Source organism: Pelodiscus sinensis, chromosome 2 (assembly GCF_049634645.1).
Source record: "Pelodiscus sinensis isolate JC-2024 chromosome 2, ASM4963464v1, whole genome shotgun sequence".
NCBI classification, from domain to species: Eukaryota; Metazoa; Chordata; order Testudines; family Trionychidae; genus Pelodiscus; species Pelodiscus sinensis.
Genome location: NC_134712.1, coordinates 139293909 through 139311220, shown reverse-complemented (window position 1 = coordinate 139311220; position 17312 = coordinate 139293909). Strand labels below are relative to the sequence as shown.

The 17312-nt window shown below is 45.6% G+C and overlaps 1 protein-coding gene across 3 annotated transcripts in view; it reads left to right on the top strand.

Annotated features, from left to right (window-relative positions):
* Positions 1-5413: 5413 nt before the first annotated feature.
* The window catches only part of ICE1 (interactor of little elongation complex ELL subunit 1), a 61606-nt gene continuing 49707 nt past the window's right edge, over positions 5414-17312 (top strand). The window contains exons 1-5 of one of the 3 annotated variants that reach the window (XM_075921507.1): positions 5414-5857; positions 11231-11289; positions 14440-14475; positions 15286-15303; positions 16205-16316. In XM_075921507.1, coding sequence (XP_075777622.1) covers positions 5777-5857; positions 11231-11289; positions 14440-14475; positions 15286-15303; positions 16205-16316 — 306 coding nt within the window. In that variant the 5' untranslated portion in view covers positions 5414-5776. The remainder of the gene's footprint in view (positions 5858-11230; positions 11290-14439; positions 14476-15285; positions 15304-16204; positions 16317-17312) is intronic. The other 2 variants (XR_012901813.1, XM_075921506.1) reach the window with 2 other exon arrangements.

Sequence of the window (17312 nt, the reverse complement as noted above, 5' to 3'; positions counted from 1 at the left end):
ATAAAGGTCCAGAAATGAGTTAAAGATAGACTACTAACCTTATGATTAAATGCTCCTTTGAAATAGGGGACTTTGTGTTAGTATTAAGTCCTGTGTAAAAAAAAAAAAAATTACAATATGCAGAATTCTTGGGAAGGACCTTTGGAGGTGAAAGTACAGATGAATGAAGGTACATATCATGTTAAAAGACCTCATTGTAGTGCTGTCCCATAGCTGGTGCATGTAAACAGATTTAATCTATCACAGGAGGGAATTCATGGTGAACATGATCTGTTGTGCAGAAGGGGAAACTGAGGCACCCCACCTTATTGATTTGATGACAGATTGCCAATCTGACTCATCTCTAGAAAGCATCAATATCTGCAATGATTTAACCCCATCTGAAAAGGCAGAGTTGATATCTGTGCTGCAAGAACACAGGTGAGTGTTTTGTAGAAAATCAGAAAAGATTCACTTGCTGAGTCTTAAGATCATTACTATAGAATCAGAAACATCTCCCCACAAGGTCTACCATATAACTGGCAAGGTCCAAGAGCATATGAACACAAATACAAAGGATGATGGCTCTGGGAGCAATTAAAGAGTCTCAGAGCTCTTGGGCATCACCTGTGGTCTTGGTCCCTAAGAAAGACAAGAGTGTAATGTTTTGTGCTGACAATAGGAGAAACAATGCTTGTGCCTAGAACTGATGATAAATATCCCAGCTTTTTTACTTTGCTAAAGGATACAGGAAAACTCCCTTTGATGATACACAGATTTGTTTTAAATCAATAGTAGTATGGGAATGTATGAATTCAAAATGTTTCCATTTGAGTTAATTAACGCAGGAGCCAGTTTTCAGAGGCAGATGAACCAAATGTTAAATGGATCACCAGACTCAGCAAAGGCATATGTACTTGATCTGAACATAAGAAACACTTGTGAATTGTTGTGTCAAAGCTCAAAGAAGCAGGCCTAATTATAAAAGCCTCTATGGGCATGTCTACCCAGCAGCATTATTTTGGAATAAGCTAGTTCAGAAGAAAAACTCCGAAATAGTTCATTTCAAAATATTTCTACACTACAAATGCCCATTGAAATAGCACTGAGCTATTTATAAATAGAGCGTCCACACTCATTGGATGCTGAATCGCATTTAAGACCACCCAGAAACGCTGTAGTTGGGCATCAGGACAGCAGTTACTTCCTGGAGCTGCTTCCTGAGGCTCGTGCTTAAAGGCTTGCCCCCTGCACATTCATGTCTGAGGTTCTTCACTTTTGCCTACCTCCTCAAGGGACAGCAAAGCCTTTGCTTGCAGTGCTTGCTCTTGCGGACACCACAGCTCTCTAGCCATGGAGCCGCACCTGCCTCCCAGCGGTCGACAGCTCTTGCAGGTTGTGCTGTACTCCCTACAGCACTCTGTGGGTTGCCTTCCTGGCCTTGCAAGGACACAACCCCCAGCTCATTGCAGGGAAATTCCTCATCTCTCTGTGGGCACTGCTCATGCAGTATGATCACACCTGCCCTCTGCTGCCCATTGTGCACTTCCGCTTCTGGTGTCTGGACACCAGTTCTGTCTGGTGGATCCAGATAGTCATGGAGTGGTGGGACGACCAGCAGCGGCTCCACAATTTCCATATGTGGAAGGAGACCTTCCTGGAGCTGTGTGAGTGGTTCAGGTGACAAGACATCCACATGCAACCTTCTATCCCCCTTCAGAAGCGGGTTGTCATCACCATCTGGAAGCTCGTCATACTAGACAGCTACAGATCCATCAGGAACCAATTTGGCGTGGGGGGAGGGGGGGAGAGCATCGGGGTTGTGCTCATGCAGGTATTGTGCACTTGGGATGAATTGCTGGAGTGGAGTTCCCTAGGGAAGGGGCGGTGGTGGTGGAAGCCCCCTCTCTGGGAGGTCTTGCCTTCACAAAGCCCTAACGAGATGAGGTAAGTAGGGGGTTGCTCCAGGTGTGTGAAGGAGAGAAGGGGTAGGCTCATGGATTTCCCAAGGGTCCTGGCAACCCTGTGATTCTCTGCTTGTTTCCTTCTACAGGTGGTGTAGGACATCAGTGCTGTCCTGCTGCACAGAGTCATCAACCTGGGTGACATGCACCCCATCATCGCTAGTTTTGCTGCCATGAGTTTCTCCAACTGTGGGTGAACTATTGACAGCATCCATATCCCCATCCAGGCTCCCAACCACCAGGCAACTGAATACATCAACCACCAGGGTCTGTATTGTGGGGGGACGCAGCATACCCTTTGCTCCTCTAGCTAATGAAACCATACACTAGACACCTGGACCAAAGCAAGGGATGCTTCAGTGCCAGGATCAGCAGGGTGTGGTGGAGTGCACCTTCCGGCATCTCAAGGGGAGCTTCCATTGCCTCCTCAGCTGCCTGGATGTTGGGGAGTGGAACATCCCCCAAGGGGTGATGGCATGTTGTGTCCTTCACAATATTTGTGAAAGCAGGAGGCAAGGACTGGGCGGTAAGGATAGGGTCAAGAGTGACGACCATATAAACTACTTAGGATGGAAGAATCCCAAGCATTTTAACAGGCTGGAGACTAACTGGCTAAACTGCAGTTCTCCAGAAAAGGACCTGAGGATTACAATGGATGAGGAACTATATATGAGTCAACAGTGTGCCCTTGTTGCCAAGAAGGGTAACTGCATATTAGCTTGCATTAGTAGGAGCTTTGCCAGCAAATTATTTCCTTCTATTTGGTATTGGTGAAGCCATATTTGTAGTGTTGCATCCAGTCCCACTTCCCCTACAGAAAGGATGTGAACAAGTTGGAGAGAGTCCAGCAGAGGGCAATGAAAAGGATTAGGGGTCTGGGACACATGACTTATGAGGAGAGATTGAGGGAGCCAGACTTATTTTGTCTTCAGAAGAGAAGAGTGAGAGGAGATTTGATAGCAGCCTTCAACTACCTGAAGGGGGGTTCCAAAGAAGATGAAGCTAAGCTGTTTTCAGTGGTGACAGATGCCAGAACAAGGAGCAATGGTCTCAAGAAGCAGTGGGAAAGGCCTAGGTTGGATATTAGAAAAAACTATTTCACTAGGAAGGTCACGAGGGTGGTGAAACACTGGAATAGGTTACCTAAAGAGGCGGTGAGATCTAAAAATATTAAGTCCTGGCTGGGGTGTTTTAGTTGTGGTTGCTCCTGCTTTGAAGAGGAGATTGAACTAGGTGATCTCTTGAGATCTCTTCCAATCTTATTCTTTGATTCAGTGAAAGCCCCTCCTCCCCCATCATATTCATACCCTACACATCATTGCTATGATCTACAAAATATGCCTTGTGAGCAGTGTTCCCTCAAAGCTTTTCCATCCATGTCTGGAATAAATGTTATGTGCACCAAGGCATGTGCAGATTTTCACCACCAGTCCAAACACATGCTGCTGGCTCTGGGCACTGTGGGTGCTCTGCTAAACAGATGCACAGCATTTGAATCTCTCCTGGATACTCACACAAGTGCTCAGCTTAGAGGGAACACTGCTTGTGAGGTATCATTTGAAAACTAATAACTTGCTGGTAATTAACATCTTAGGCTATGTCTACACTACTAGGTTATTTTGACATAAATTATTTTGGAATAATAACTCCGCAAAATAACTATTTTAAAATAAGCTTATTTCTCTTCACAAGCAGAAGCTATTATTTCAAAATAACAAGCTCATTATTTTGAAATAACAGGCTTAGTTGTGTGAACACTCTCCTTGTTATTTCAGAATAAAGGGAGTTATTTTGAAATAGCTCCTCAGTGTAGACAGGCCCATGGCGAAATGGATGTAGGAATATAGTTATGAATTGCCCCATAAGACATTGGTAGCATATGTTTAAGCACACACAGCCCTGACTAGCCAAAAAGTTGTTAACTAGATCTAGCCTAAACAAAGCGAAATGTGTTTAAACTTATTTTACATGCAAATAGTAAACAGGGTCCTTGAGACAGCAAGATGGGAATGCTAGGTGATAAGGCAAGGTTGCAGGTCTGCATTCATAAGGGAGAAGAAAAAGCATGGAGCCATGTTCACCACCAGAATCCATATTACCGTTTTTACTGAATAAAATGCTTCACTTTCAGCCGTAACCCTTGGCAGAATGCATTTCAAAAGAGTAACTGAACAATTCAGTGAGGATAAAAAGCATTCCAAAGCATCACCCCCTATCTTTCCAGTCTCTTTTACCTAAGACAACAAAGGAACCAGCCCTTTGAAATTGAGGAGATCCTGAGCTGAAAATGTAGTCAGCCATGTAGCTGTGAACATGTGGTGAAGAACATAGTAGCTATTTAAGTTTTAACTTAATTAATAGAAAGCATTTTATCTCTATTTTCCTTTTAACCATTTCTGAATGTAATGCCTTGTTATTTGAATGTAGAATGTCTCTTTGTAGTTCACTTGTTTTATTTTTATCAAAACTAAGCCAGTGGTGAGTTGAAACTGAGCAGCTTGGGCCTGCACTTTACAGTAGCATCAGGGAGTAGCTGAGTTAGTCTGTACGGGATAAACTTAAAAAACGCCAAAACAAATAGTCTGGTAGCTTGTTAAAGATTAACACAGTGGTCCCCAATATGGTGCCTGCGGGCGCCATGGCGCCCACTGGGGCATTTATGTACGCATGAAACATCTGAGCTGTCCCCTCCCCTGGCACCCGGCACATGCATGGTGTTGGCCCCGGGCGCGTGGCGCATGGGCAGCCCCACCCCCAGAAGTGTGGTGCGTGAGCAGCCCTGCCCCTGGGTGCCCTGCAACCACGAAAGGTTGGGGACCACTGGACTAACATGTAGATGGCATCATGAGCTTTTGGGGGTATATCCCACTTCTTCAGATGACTATGAAGAAGTGGGCTATGCCCACGAAAGCTCATGATGCCATCTACATGTTTTGTGAGTCTATAAAGCACTGCCTGACTATTCCTTGTTTTTTTTAAGTTTATCTTTTCACACTAGCAGACTCTCGTGACCCTTTACAGGAGCAATGGGCTGTGGTAGCTGAGCTGGCTAGACGCGGGCTGGGCAGCGCAGCAGGCAGGCTAACGGGAGAAACTGAGGACTCGGGGCGCGTGTAAGGGACACCCTGCACACAGTGACCAAGGCTGCTGGAAACCAGCGTGACTAGCACGCGGGACACCCAGGACCCTGCCCCCCGTAGGCCACACAGGCAGGGAGAAACTGCTCCCACCCCATCCCCCAGATCCCCACGCTCCTCAGAGCAACCTTAGTACAATGCCCCAGGAAACTACAGTTCCCAGCATGCATTGCTCAAGAAGGCTAGGCGCGTTGCACGATGGGACCTGTAGACTGGGCGGCTCAGACTGCCTCACCGTCCGCTCCCCAGTAGCTCCTCCCCTCCCTGTAATGACTGTAGTTGAAGCGCCGCCGGTCGGCCCCAGCAGCGACCCAGACTAACGCAGGACCCTAGTGGGGCACCAGGGAGGAGCCGGTTTACAAATACGCTCCTGCCCCGGCCGCAGCGCTGGCAACGGGACCCCTTGTTATTCTGGGTCCGAGCGGCTCTTAGGGGAGAGCCCCCGCCCTGACCCCCGCCGAACGGCGCCTCAAGCCGGCTGCTGGCTCCCGCTCCCGGACAGGCATCTGGGCGGGCACCAGGCTGGGGCGGGCCCTTCCCGGGACTGCGGCGCGCTGCGTTTGCGCCGCGTCTTCTCCCGCTGGCCCGGCGCTGCTGCCGGGAGGGCGGGCGGATGGAGGCGCGCGGCGGCGGGGCACGGCGGCTGTGCAGGGCGAAGCGGCTGGAGGACGTCGGGGCGCCGGCGCCGCGGGGATCATGATGCCCGGAGAGGCGCCGGCGGCGGGGATCGCGGCCGAGGCCGCCACGGCCTGTGCGAACTGCAGCGCGCTCCAGCAGGTAGCGGCAGCCCCGCCCCTTGGCCGTTATGCCCGGTAGCGCCCAGGCACCTGGCTGCTGGGGCGCGTAACCCCCGGCCCGGCGGAGCCAGTGGTGGCTCCGCATCGGTTCTCGCTGGGCTGGCTGGGAGGGTCCCTGGCAGGGCCGCCCTTAGGATTTATGGTGCCCTACGCGGGGTTATTAAACTGGTGCCCCTACGCCTGACTTGCTCTTAGCAACACAACCATAAGCTTACGCTATTGGAAAACTTGCCACATGCACCTTATTAAAAACAGTTTAACTTAATGCTGATGGATTTGCACTGAAGAAGTACACTATAGAAACAAATTCTGATTTATTGACGGAATTATACACATATATATTTTTTAATTAGTTGACATTTTATTGGAAATTTATATGAAGAGGTATTGAAACAAGAATTTGTTTTTAATTAAAAGCAATCTTTCTGCCTTTTTTGGCTGCAAAGTCAGTAATAATGTCATCATATGACAAAGACAAAGTGATATCTTGTTCGATTGCAAGAAGAGCAAGACCAGTCAAGCGTTCCTGACTCATTGTAGAACGGAGATAGTTTTTAATGAGCTTTAGTTTGGAGAAACTCCGTTCTCCTGATGCTACTGTTACAGGAATTGTCAGTAGAATACGAGTGGCAATGTACACATTAGGATATATGTCAACAAGTTTGGTGGTATGAATAAACTGTACAGTGTCCATCATCGATTTTGCATATGGCAGCATTGATGACAATGTACTCAATTCTTCGTACAGTTCAAGTCCATTTAAATCAAAACTATCACCATGCTTCAGGAGGCTCTCTAGATTCTTGCACTTTGTCATTAGCTGCTTTTGTTTTCCTATGTTGTTGAATTTAGTTATGTCGTACAAAAATCCAAACGGTTCATGGTGTACTTTTAAGGTATTAAACCTTTCATCAATGGCAGATATTGCTTTATCCATCACAACATTAAAAAATTCAACCTCAGATTTCTTTTCTGGATCGTCTATGGGCTCATCTGCTCCTTCATATTCCGCTTGCCATTTTTTCCTTGAAACTCGCGTCACATTCGGACATGGACAATTTGGTTCTACACCGAGTGCTTGTGCAAGCTCTCTTGCTGTAACCTGTGCTTCTTTGCATCCATTTTTTCTGTACTTCACTAAAAAGTCTCGTGTGTTGTTTAGTAAGTTAAGTGTTGAATCAAGCTGCATCATTGGACTCTGCATTATTTTGCTTACACTTGAGATTTTAACAAGAATGTCATACCAGATTATGACAGATGTTAGAAACTTGAACCTGGATATTTCAGAGGCCAATGACTGCTTCACTTTTAGCTTTTGGTTCTCTGACTTCTTCCAAAATTGCAACCAGTGCTTCGTAAACTTCCTCAGATTAATATCTCAGTGTTTTTGCACTTTCTACTCTGCTTTCCCAGCGTGTCTCAGATAGAGGCTTAACTGTAATGCCATTGATATGTGCTTTGAATATTTGCCATCGTTGAGTGGAAGCTGAAAAGAGCACGTAAATGCGTTTCAGCAAACCAAAAAAAGATATAGCTTCTACAGAAGACTTGGCCATATCACACAAAATCAAATTAAGGCTATGGCATGCACATGGAACAAAAAAGGCTCGTGGATTTTCCGCCAACAATCTAGCTTGCACACCAGAAATGCATCCTCTCATATTGCCACCATTATCATAGCCTTGTCCTCTAATGTTCGTTACGGACAATCCCATTCGTTTTAGTTCATCAAGGAGAGCTTGAAGAAGTCCAAAACCTGTAGTGTCTTCTGCTTCTAAAGATGTGATAAACATTTTTTAGACGTTGCTGCCCTGCACGGCCAAGCATGGTGACCAGGTGGGGAGGGGCTGGGGCTGCCTGGCCACACCCTCTGGATGGACGCCCACACATCACGACCTCCCGCAGGGGCCCGCGCCCTTTCCCCTCCTGTTCCCCCGCAGGGCCCCGCCAGGTCCTGTGGATAACAGGAGAGGAATCACTTGATGATTCGCTGTTCTGTTCTCTCTTTCTGAGGCATCTGGCATTGTCTACTGTTGGAAGACAGGATACTGGGCTAGATTGACCTTTGTTCTGACCCAATATGGATGTTCTTATGTTCCTTTGGACAGGCTACAGGGCTCCCAGAACCCTGCCCTCCTTCACCAGCTGCAAGATGGGGGCCAGCTGCAGGCTAGGGTTGGCCCTGCTCACCCCAGACAAACTTGAGGCCAGGCCCAGCCCATTCAGCCCCCCCACCTCGGAGGAGCCGCTGCTGGGAAAGCGAAGCTCTGTCCCCCCAGGAGCAGTCCTCAGCACAGTATTGTCACCCTTGTAAGCCCCGTAATCTCTTCCAGCTCCCTCCCAAGTTCTGCACTCTCTACCTCCTGCCCTGACTCCTGTTCCCCCACCTCCCTACCCTAACCTCCCCATCAGACCCTATGCCCTGAATCCACCCCTTCTGCCCTCACTCTATCACCTTCTGCCCTGAGCTGCCCCCACAAACCTTCCAGCCCCCTGCCCACACATCTTAACCCTTACCCCTTACCGAGTCCCCCATATCTCTGCCCTGACTCCAGCCCTGCAACCTTATACTCCTGCCCCAACTCCCTGCACCAAACCTTGCGCCCTCATCCCCCCACCTCCTGCCGTCGCTCCAGCACCCTTCAACCCCTGCCCTAAGTTTCCCATGTCTCCCAGCCCTCTGCCCTCACTCCTGTACCCGCACCCCTTTTTATTCTAGCAAAAGACAGAAAACTTGCAAATAACCACCAAAAAACTTTATCTGATGTTTTAATCACTTTCCTTCTGATATTAATACAAACTTCCTTTTCCCCTTCATATTTGAAAAATTACATCATATTATGTATATTTTCCTTTTATTTTCTAACCTCTCTCCCCTTTCCCCCCCCAATTACCACTTAAAGATCCAGATACGCTCGTAGGGACATAAATATATATGTAATCACAACATGCATAATATCTCCTCCCAAAGAGAGTGAGGGGGAGGGGAAGCCTCCTCCTTGCTTGTGCATCTCAGGGAGCCACCTCTACCCCAACCCCAATCCCCTCCCCTTCCCAGAGACCCCAGCAGCCAATCCCCTCCCTCAGAGTAGACTGTGCTGCAGGCAGCACGTTGGGCTCTCTCTAGGACCCAGCAGCAGCCCGGCTGTTGCCTGCTCACTGCTTCCGGTTTCTCCCGGCAGAGTGGTGCCCCAGAGATTCTGGTTCCCCATGCAACTGCGTACTCTGCGTATGCCTAAGGATGGCCCTGGTCCCTGGCCTGGAAAGAGTCAGTTGAACATGCCGTGTAGGTATCTGGGTGTTGTGCTGTGGCCGGCAGGTGACGCGCCCTCCCCACCACCTGTAGCATTTCAGGAGAAGTACAGCGGGTAGGACTGTGAGTCGCAGAAGTAAACAGCAAATGAGAAGAAGCCTCCTCACACCTGTCGCTTAGAGAGTCAGAGAAGAGCCCTGGTCTTGCTTCTCGTTTTTCTCAAAGTTCTGTTCGTGTCGCCCTTTCCTCTGTGAGTCCGGTTTTCCTAAAGCTCTTGGATAACATGCGCCTCTTCCACTGGGTTTGATAACAGATTTTCTTTTTGTAAACTGCTTCGGTCCCTTCTCCATCTAATTTATCTATTTTACTAATTCAGGATCTCAGTCTTGAAGTATGCTGTGCATGAGCAATCTCTTACGTGCACGTATTCCTATTCCTACAGTATTCCTATTGACTTTAGTGGCAGTCTGTGTAGACTGTAGAGTGTCAACAGTTGTTGTTTTATGTAGAAATTCATTGCAGAATTGGGGTTTAAATTAAGAATTGGGAAGAGTTACAGTGAGGAAGACTGAAGGTGTTAACGTTAGGCATGTAAATATTTATATACAAATAGGGTTGATCGTGGGGCTTAGCTGCCAGTACCCAGCCCCACAGGTATGGGCTGCTCCAGCTGGGGTTGTCCTCAGCTAATCAGTTAACCGGTTACATCCTTCAATAAGATTATAGTTTAAATTAGTAGTGCATGCATCTTGAAGGGTACCTTGGGTTTCTCTGTATTTTCTGTATGTGTTACAATTTTAAATAGTATTACTAATTCTTTCTGACCAAGCGACACAAACACAGGCAGTAGATCTTGGGCATAGTATTTGAAAAGTAAAAAGTGGTGCTGGATTTCTAAGAGGCTGAAATTTATTTGTCAAAAAAAAAGTGTAAACTAGTCTAACTCTCTAGAGTCTAGAAAGCACAGAAGTTTTCCAGTAAACCGTCTTCTTTCCCTCATTTTTCAAAGGGGAACCTTTCAATTCACATACCTTTGGATTGGGAGAAGTGTTAATTTAAAATGGTCCATGTGGAAATATGGATCTTCAAGTTTCCATTGTAATTTCTTAAAACTCGAAGTCCCACGTTTTCTGTAGTATTGCTCAGTAAATCCATTTCATGTATTAGATGAGAGCGAGAAGCTTTTCCCATAGGACGTTTTTGGAAAAAAGTTTGAATTGGAAATGAGCATTAGCATTCTCAGAAATATTTAAATTGTAAATAGGAAATCAGTGGTCTAGATAAATTAGGAAAGCAGCATGAGGATTCACTTCAGTTGTTTTAGTGTTTGTCAGGATTTAGTGTGCGGCATAAAAGAAAAAAGATGCTTAGTTTACTGTCAACTTGAAAATATATAGAACTAGAGGATTTGCCTGGCATTGCTCTGGACTGTAACTGAAATGTTTGTTTTTCTTCATTTAAATCATTGCCCTGGGGTGGGGCTGGGGATGAGAGGTTCAGTATGCAGGCTGCTTCAGGGAGAGAGGACAGCCCCAGCACTCTCTTGCTGCAGAAGCTTGGGGCCCGGTGAAAAGCACCTTGCCATGGTTGCTGTAGCAGGCATAGCCAGAGGAAGGGAGCAGGTGCCCCACCTGCGGGACAGACAGACTCTCTCAAACATACAGTAGATAGCTGTCCCTTTCTCCAGCCATGCCCCCTGCTGCCCCAATGGGGTTATAGCTGTCCTGGTCCGCGTCTCTGGCTCTTTGCTGCCTCCCTGTGGTCATTATGTGGTATAAGTATCCCTGCTAGCAGACCCCTCCCTTTCTGTTTGAGAAGCAATCCCAATCCAGGCACATCCCATTGACCTGGAACAACCAAATCTTTATCTTGCTCTAAGTTATGATAAGAGGAAGCTGTGCACTAAATTTGGTGGTCTTTGCTCTTACCATTTAGTAGGAGTTCTTGAAGAGACAGATGGATGGACAGACACAAACTTTCTTAAATATATAGCAGATGTTAATAGTTAACAAGTTTCCTAAGTTTAGGAGGGTGTGTACTGTCTGTACTATTTTTGGTGTGAAATTCCTTTGCCAACTTGAGTTTTTTTTTTCTTTACAGAGTTTAAATGAATATGTAGCTGCATTAATTGCACTGAAGCAAAAAATAATAGACACAGAGTAAGTACAAGTGATATAATTTACACCGATGCATTTTTATTGTTTAAGTTGGTAGGCTTTTTAAATAAAATGCATTTTATAGCTGAATGACTATTTTAATGTATTGTACATTGTGGATGTTGGTCATCACAAAAAAAGCAAAATATACAGCCGGTCCCCGAGTTACGAACACATTGATTTATGACAGTTCTTATTTACGACCAACCTCCTATACAGCCAGAACCCAAGTTACGAACGAAATCCGCACTTACGAACAGCGTGGCCATATGTCAGTGAATATAATCCAACTTACAAACACGTTGAGTTACGACCAAGTGCTTGGAACATAATTCCAAGTCGTGGACCGGCTGTACATAGCTTTCTCGGGAAAGATCTCAGGCCTAAATTATACTGTCTGAATATCAGAGGGTAGCCGCGTTACTCTGGATCTGCAAAAGCAACAAGGAGGCCTGTGGCACTTCATAGATTAACAGATGTATTAGAGCATAAGCTTTTGTGGACAAAGACCCACTTCGTCAGATGCATGTAGTGGAAATTTCCAGAGGCAGGTATAAATATGCAGGCTAGAGACAACGAGGTTACTTCAGTCAGGGAGGGTGAGGCTAGCCAAGTACAAAAACAATTTCTCCTCTCTTCATGTTCACACATTCACATCCACTGCTAGAAGTAGGCCTCACTGTCCCTGACTGAATTAACCTCGTTGTCTCTAGCCTGCATATTTATACCTGCCTCTGGAAATTTCTACTAAAGTAGAGTCCGGATTATCTGACCTTTGGTAATCCGACATTCCGCTTTATCCAACCCTGCAGCTCCCAGGGACAAAGCGGCGCCAGCAGGAGCGGCTCCAGGGCACTGGCCGGAAGAATGGCCTCGCTCGCTGCCTGGTTGCTCTCCTGGAGCCGCTAATGCCGCTCCTGCCGGTGCCGCTTTGTCCGCAGGAGCTGCAGGGTCGGATAAAGCGCGGGCAGGGAGAATGGCCCCACTCGCTACCCTGTCGCTCTCCTGGAGCCGCTGATGCTTACAGCTCCCAGGGATGAAGCGGCACCAGCAGGAGTGGCAACAGCGGCTCCAAGAGAGCGATGGGGCAGTGTGCAGTGCCGGGCGCCCGGGGGCTGCAGGGAGGGAAGGGGCCAGGGCTAGGCAGGGATGGGAACAAGCAGCCCTGGCTACAGTAGAGTCCCTATCATCCAACATTTTTGGTAATCCGACCACCTGTCGGTCCCATTTAGGTTGGATGATAGGTTCTCTACTGTACATGCATCTGACGAAGTGGGTCTTTGCCCACGAAAGCTTATGCTCCAATACATCTGTTAGTCTATAAGGTGCTACAGGACTCCTTGTTGCTTATACTGTCTGAAATATGTATTGACGCTTACCCTAGCATGTCTTCATTTATTTTAGACTTGCTATTAGTCTTACTTTTACGTACGACACTCTTATGAGAATTGTGTGCCGTACCTGTGCAGAAATTGCTCAGAAATTAATGCTGTGTGCAGAATTTCCTTTTTCTCACAGAAATAGGCTGCAAATCTGCTGGCCACGACTAGGGGTGCTGGATCTGACAGAGTCCAGCTCACAAATCAGACACTGCTGGAGGGAGGGAAGGAATCTGGATGATTCCTGGCTGCTATGATCCTTGGCTTGCCCTGAAGGAAGGAAGTGACATGCAGGAAATTCCAAACAAACCTGGAATCCGATATCAGGACGTTTCTTCCTCTGGAACCCTGGGAGTTAGGAGATACAAGTGTTGGGAGCATGGCTGTACTCTGGAGGTGGAGACGGTGTGAGTGTCTGGGCCAAACCCACAGCAGGGTTCTAGTCAGGAGGAGATGCGAGTGCATTGGTGGAGAGGGAAATGCATATGAATGGTCCAAGAGGGGGCCATTCTCACATGCTGAGCTCTAGAAGGGGAAGAGGTTACAAGTGTCTCTGGGTATTTCTATACTACCCTCCTAATTCAAACTAGGAGGGTAATGTAGGCATACCGCACTTGCAAATGAAGCCCGGGATTTGAATTTCCCGGGCTTCATTTGCATAAGCCGGGCGCCGCCATTTTTAAATCCCGGCTAGTTCGAACCCCGTGCCGCGCGGCTACCCGCGGCACGGATTAGCTAGTTCGGATTAGGCTTCCTAATCCGAACTAGCTGTACTCCTCGTGGAATGAGGAGTACAGCTAGTTCGGATTAGGAAGCCTAATCCGTGTAGTCGCGCGGCACGGGGTTCGAACTAGCCGGGATTTAAAAATGGCGGCGCCCGGCTTATGCAAATGAAGCCTGGGAAATTCAAATCCCGGGCTTCATTTGCAAGTGCGGTATGCCTATATTACCCCGCTAGTTCGAACTAGCAGGGTAGTGTAGACATACCCTCTCTCTCTCCTGCTAGGCTCTGGAAATGGGGGAGTAGAGAAACAGTGGTTTCTTAATTTCTACACTTGGAGGAATTCTTTTTTGTTTGTATTGTTAGAGACATAATTGCTGACAGGTATTTTGAAATAAACTACTGAAATAATTGATCATATAGTATTATTTAGATACAGTATGCAGAATTTCCCCAGGATTAAATTTACTTACATCAAACAAATGTTTTAAAGTAAGAAAGTTCCTTTTTAGCCGGCATTCAGTAAGCAAATTTAGTAGAAAACATCTTTGGAAGCAGAATCTGACAGTTAAGATTTCTGAAGTCTACTTTTTCTGAAGAAAATGTTAGTTCTATCATTAAGATGCTAATCCCTGTTACAAGTTGTATATTGTGTTAAATATATTTTACTAGAATGAGATGAATACATCAGATGAGCCAAAGTGTAATTTAATTAGGAAAGTCTCTTATCTCTTAACCTTTAACAACTTTTTGAATTTAGAAGCTTAAATAGGTAAGTAAGAAAAAATAGCTAATGACGTCACATACACAAGCCTAGAACTGTGTTCAGATTTGATATTTTCAAAGTCAGATAAAATTAAACTTGATGCTTGCATTGTTAAATTAAACTTATTTTTAGTATGTAGCTAATCTGGGTTTGTAACAGACAAAGCTTTCTGTGTTTCGGTATGATGAATAAGAAGTGGTATTACTGTATAAAACTTGATTGTCTACATTGGATGCAAAAACAAACTGAAAGATCACCCATATAAGCAACTTATTTTTTTTCTACAGCCACTTGCTGACAGAATATCAACAGAAGTGTGATGATATCCTTTGTTTCTATATTCCTCTTAGTATTTTGTTGTATTTATGTGTGAACACTTCATTTAACAGGGTTTTGAGGAATTTGTGAAGTTAGAAATTAAGATTACAAGTTTGTTTGTAGCAAGTACTGCTTATTCTAAAGCAGGGGTTCTTAAACGTCACTGCATTTAAACCACCTTCTGACAACAAATATTACTATACAGGGACAGAAATGTGAGCTCTCCCTTGGTGGATGGGGGACCAAAGCCCAAGTCCTTCCACCCCAGACATGGGGTCTGTAACCTGGAGCTTCTGCCAGTGGAGAAACTCAGGTTTTGGCCTTGGCCCCGGCCCCAGTAAGTTTGCTTGCCATGATGACCTCATTAAAGTGGGGTCCTGATCCACAGTTTGAGAATGGCTATTCAAAAGTATTGAACAACTTAATCTATAGAGTATATGGAAAAAATATTGGGCTTTAGAAATGGAAACTGAATACACCTGAGTTTTGGCTGTTTCACCAGTATTTTTAAAAAATTGTCTAAGTGTAATGAAGGATTAAGAATTATTTCATCAGGGGCTTAACAAAGTCAGTGATTCAACATAGGTATTGAATTTTTTCCTCAACATACTCACTTCATTCTTGTCCTTGTATCAATTCTGTTTTACCATTAAACATTAGTTTTGTTCCTCTGAGTAATTTCCCCTGGGAAGAGTATAATGACTTGATTTTTCTTCTTAGTTGTTGGGATTCCAACCCATTTTTCCATTTATTATGCTTTTGAGATAACCGTGGTCAACTTACTGTTTTAATTTTTTCCTTAACAAGATATCACAGCTTCAGTTGGCTGAAAGGTAAGAAGAAAATTCAGTTGTATTATCTGTTTGGTTTGGCATATATTCTGGAGTAGGAAATAGGGGTATTTATCAATATAAAATAATGGATACTCACATGATCACTAATTCCATTTTACAATATTCTCCCTGTGTAATTTAGACCTAAATGACCTTGTCCTAGTAATGGTTGCTGCCTCGGGTTGCCCTTGGTCCACATTTCTACTTGAAAACTCTGCAGTGCTATAACTCCTCTCTAGACATGTCCCCACTATGCCAAGGCTACAAAGGATCCTATGCTAGGTCTATGCTGGGGAATCCTTCCAATAGGTAGATTCAGGATTTTGAGGCCTTTTTACATGACATTAAATGGCCTACGTGGAAGTGAGGATCTTGCCTTTTGTTATGAGTTCAAAGTAAGGGTTCTCTAGCTACTCAAATGCATTCAGTGATGAGGGCGGAATTACATTTATTTTTATGGTCAGTGAGCCAGTATGGAGACATAGAATTACACATTCCACTCATTTCTCTTTGAATCTGTTCCTAATTTATGAAAATAGCGTTTTCCCCTATAATATGCTAAGTTGGCTTTTACGCCAGATATGTTCAAGTAGTTGGAGGGATTAGGTAAATGAAAGATCTTTTATTGCACCAACTTCCGCTTGTGAAAGACAAGTGGTTGAGTTTATGGCAGGCACCTCAGGGCCAGCAAAATGTGTTACCACAACCCTCTTGTCACTAATATCGTGAGACACACACAGCTACAACAGTAAAGCAAGCAAGTAGCTGGAGAGCATTTTCAGCTGTCCTGTAGGGAATAGCAAAGTAGTTGCTGTTTTAGGAAATATAGCACTGAGTTTACACTTGAACAAAAATCCATGGTTTTTTTGGCTACATGTTCTGTAGTTTTTGTCCATTTCAGAGAGAATAGTACTCTTCGTCATCAAGTGGAACAAATGCTACAAAAAATCTCTCCTCTGGAAAAGTGTCAGCAAGAATTGGGGTCTCTGAAAGCAGAATTGGAAGAGAAAAAGGTATGCTGAAAAGTGGGAGGATTGTTGGAGTTGGAAATCTTTAATAAAAGTTTTGTTGCAACAGACTAGAGAATTTTATTGCCTCTACCCTAACTTTAGCTGTGACTAAGCAACATACTGGAACGGTTTCATCTCTCCCTCAAATTGCTTGGCAACTCGGAGCCAAATGTTCAAATTCTGCCACTCTTCGGGTACGTATACACTGCACAACTATTTCGGGATACCGGATGTATCCTGAAATAGCTACCTCACGTCTGCACAAGCCACCTGTTATTTCGAAATATTTCCCTCTGAAACGCCGCCTCAGTGTTTGAAAGGCAAAGCGCCACACAGATGATCCCGGAATTAGCTGTGTGGCGCTGCTGCATGTAGAACCTGGGGTCAGTTGGGGACTCCCCAGCTGATCCTGAGCTCCAGTGCAGCATTTCTGTGGAAGCTCGGATCATCTGCGAAGTCCCCAGCTGACCCCAGCTCCATGTGGCATTTCAAATCGGCAGTGCAGCATGGAGCCTGGGGTCAATGGGGCACTTGGAGTCCCCTGCTGACCCCGGGCTCATTGCTGTGCTGCCGCTTTGAAATGCACAAGAGCCTCCATTGCGGACTCTTGTGCATTTCAAAGCTGGCATGCCACTTGCAGCCCGGAGTCAGCTGGACTTCCTGCTGGCCCCAGGCGGCATGCGGAGTTCCGCGTTCCTCCTCTGAAATGTACAAGAGCCCCAGGTGGAAGGAATGCGGAAGTGCCTATCGACTAGTCAAGGGAAATTCCGTCGACTAGTAAAATAACCATTATTTAACATCCTTAATATGTGCTGGGTCATCATGCCAAGACTACTATACCATGAAATCCTGGTCAAATGGATCAGGAGTCATGTAGTTTTCTCCCATGGAGTTCACTCTCAAATTTAATTAACACAATTTTTTAAACAAGTGTCATCAGCATGGAAGTATGTCCTTTGGAATGGTGGCTGAAGCATGAAGTGACATGTGACTGTTTAG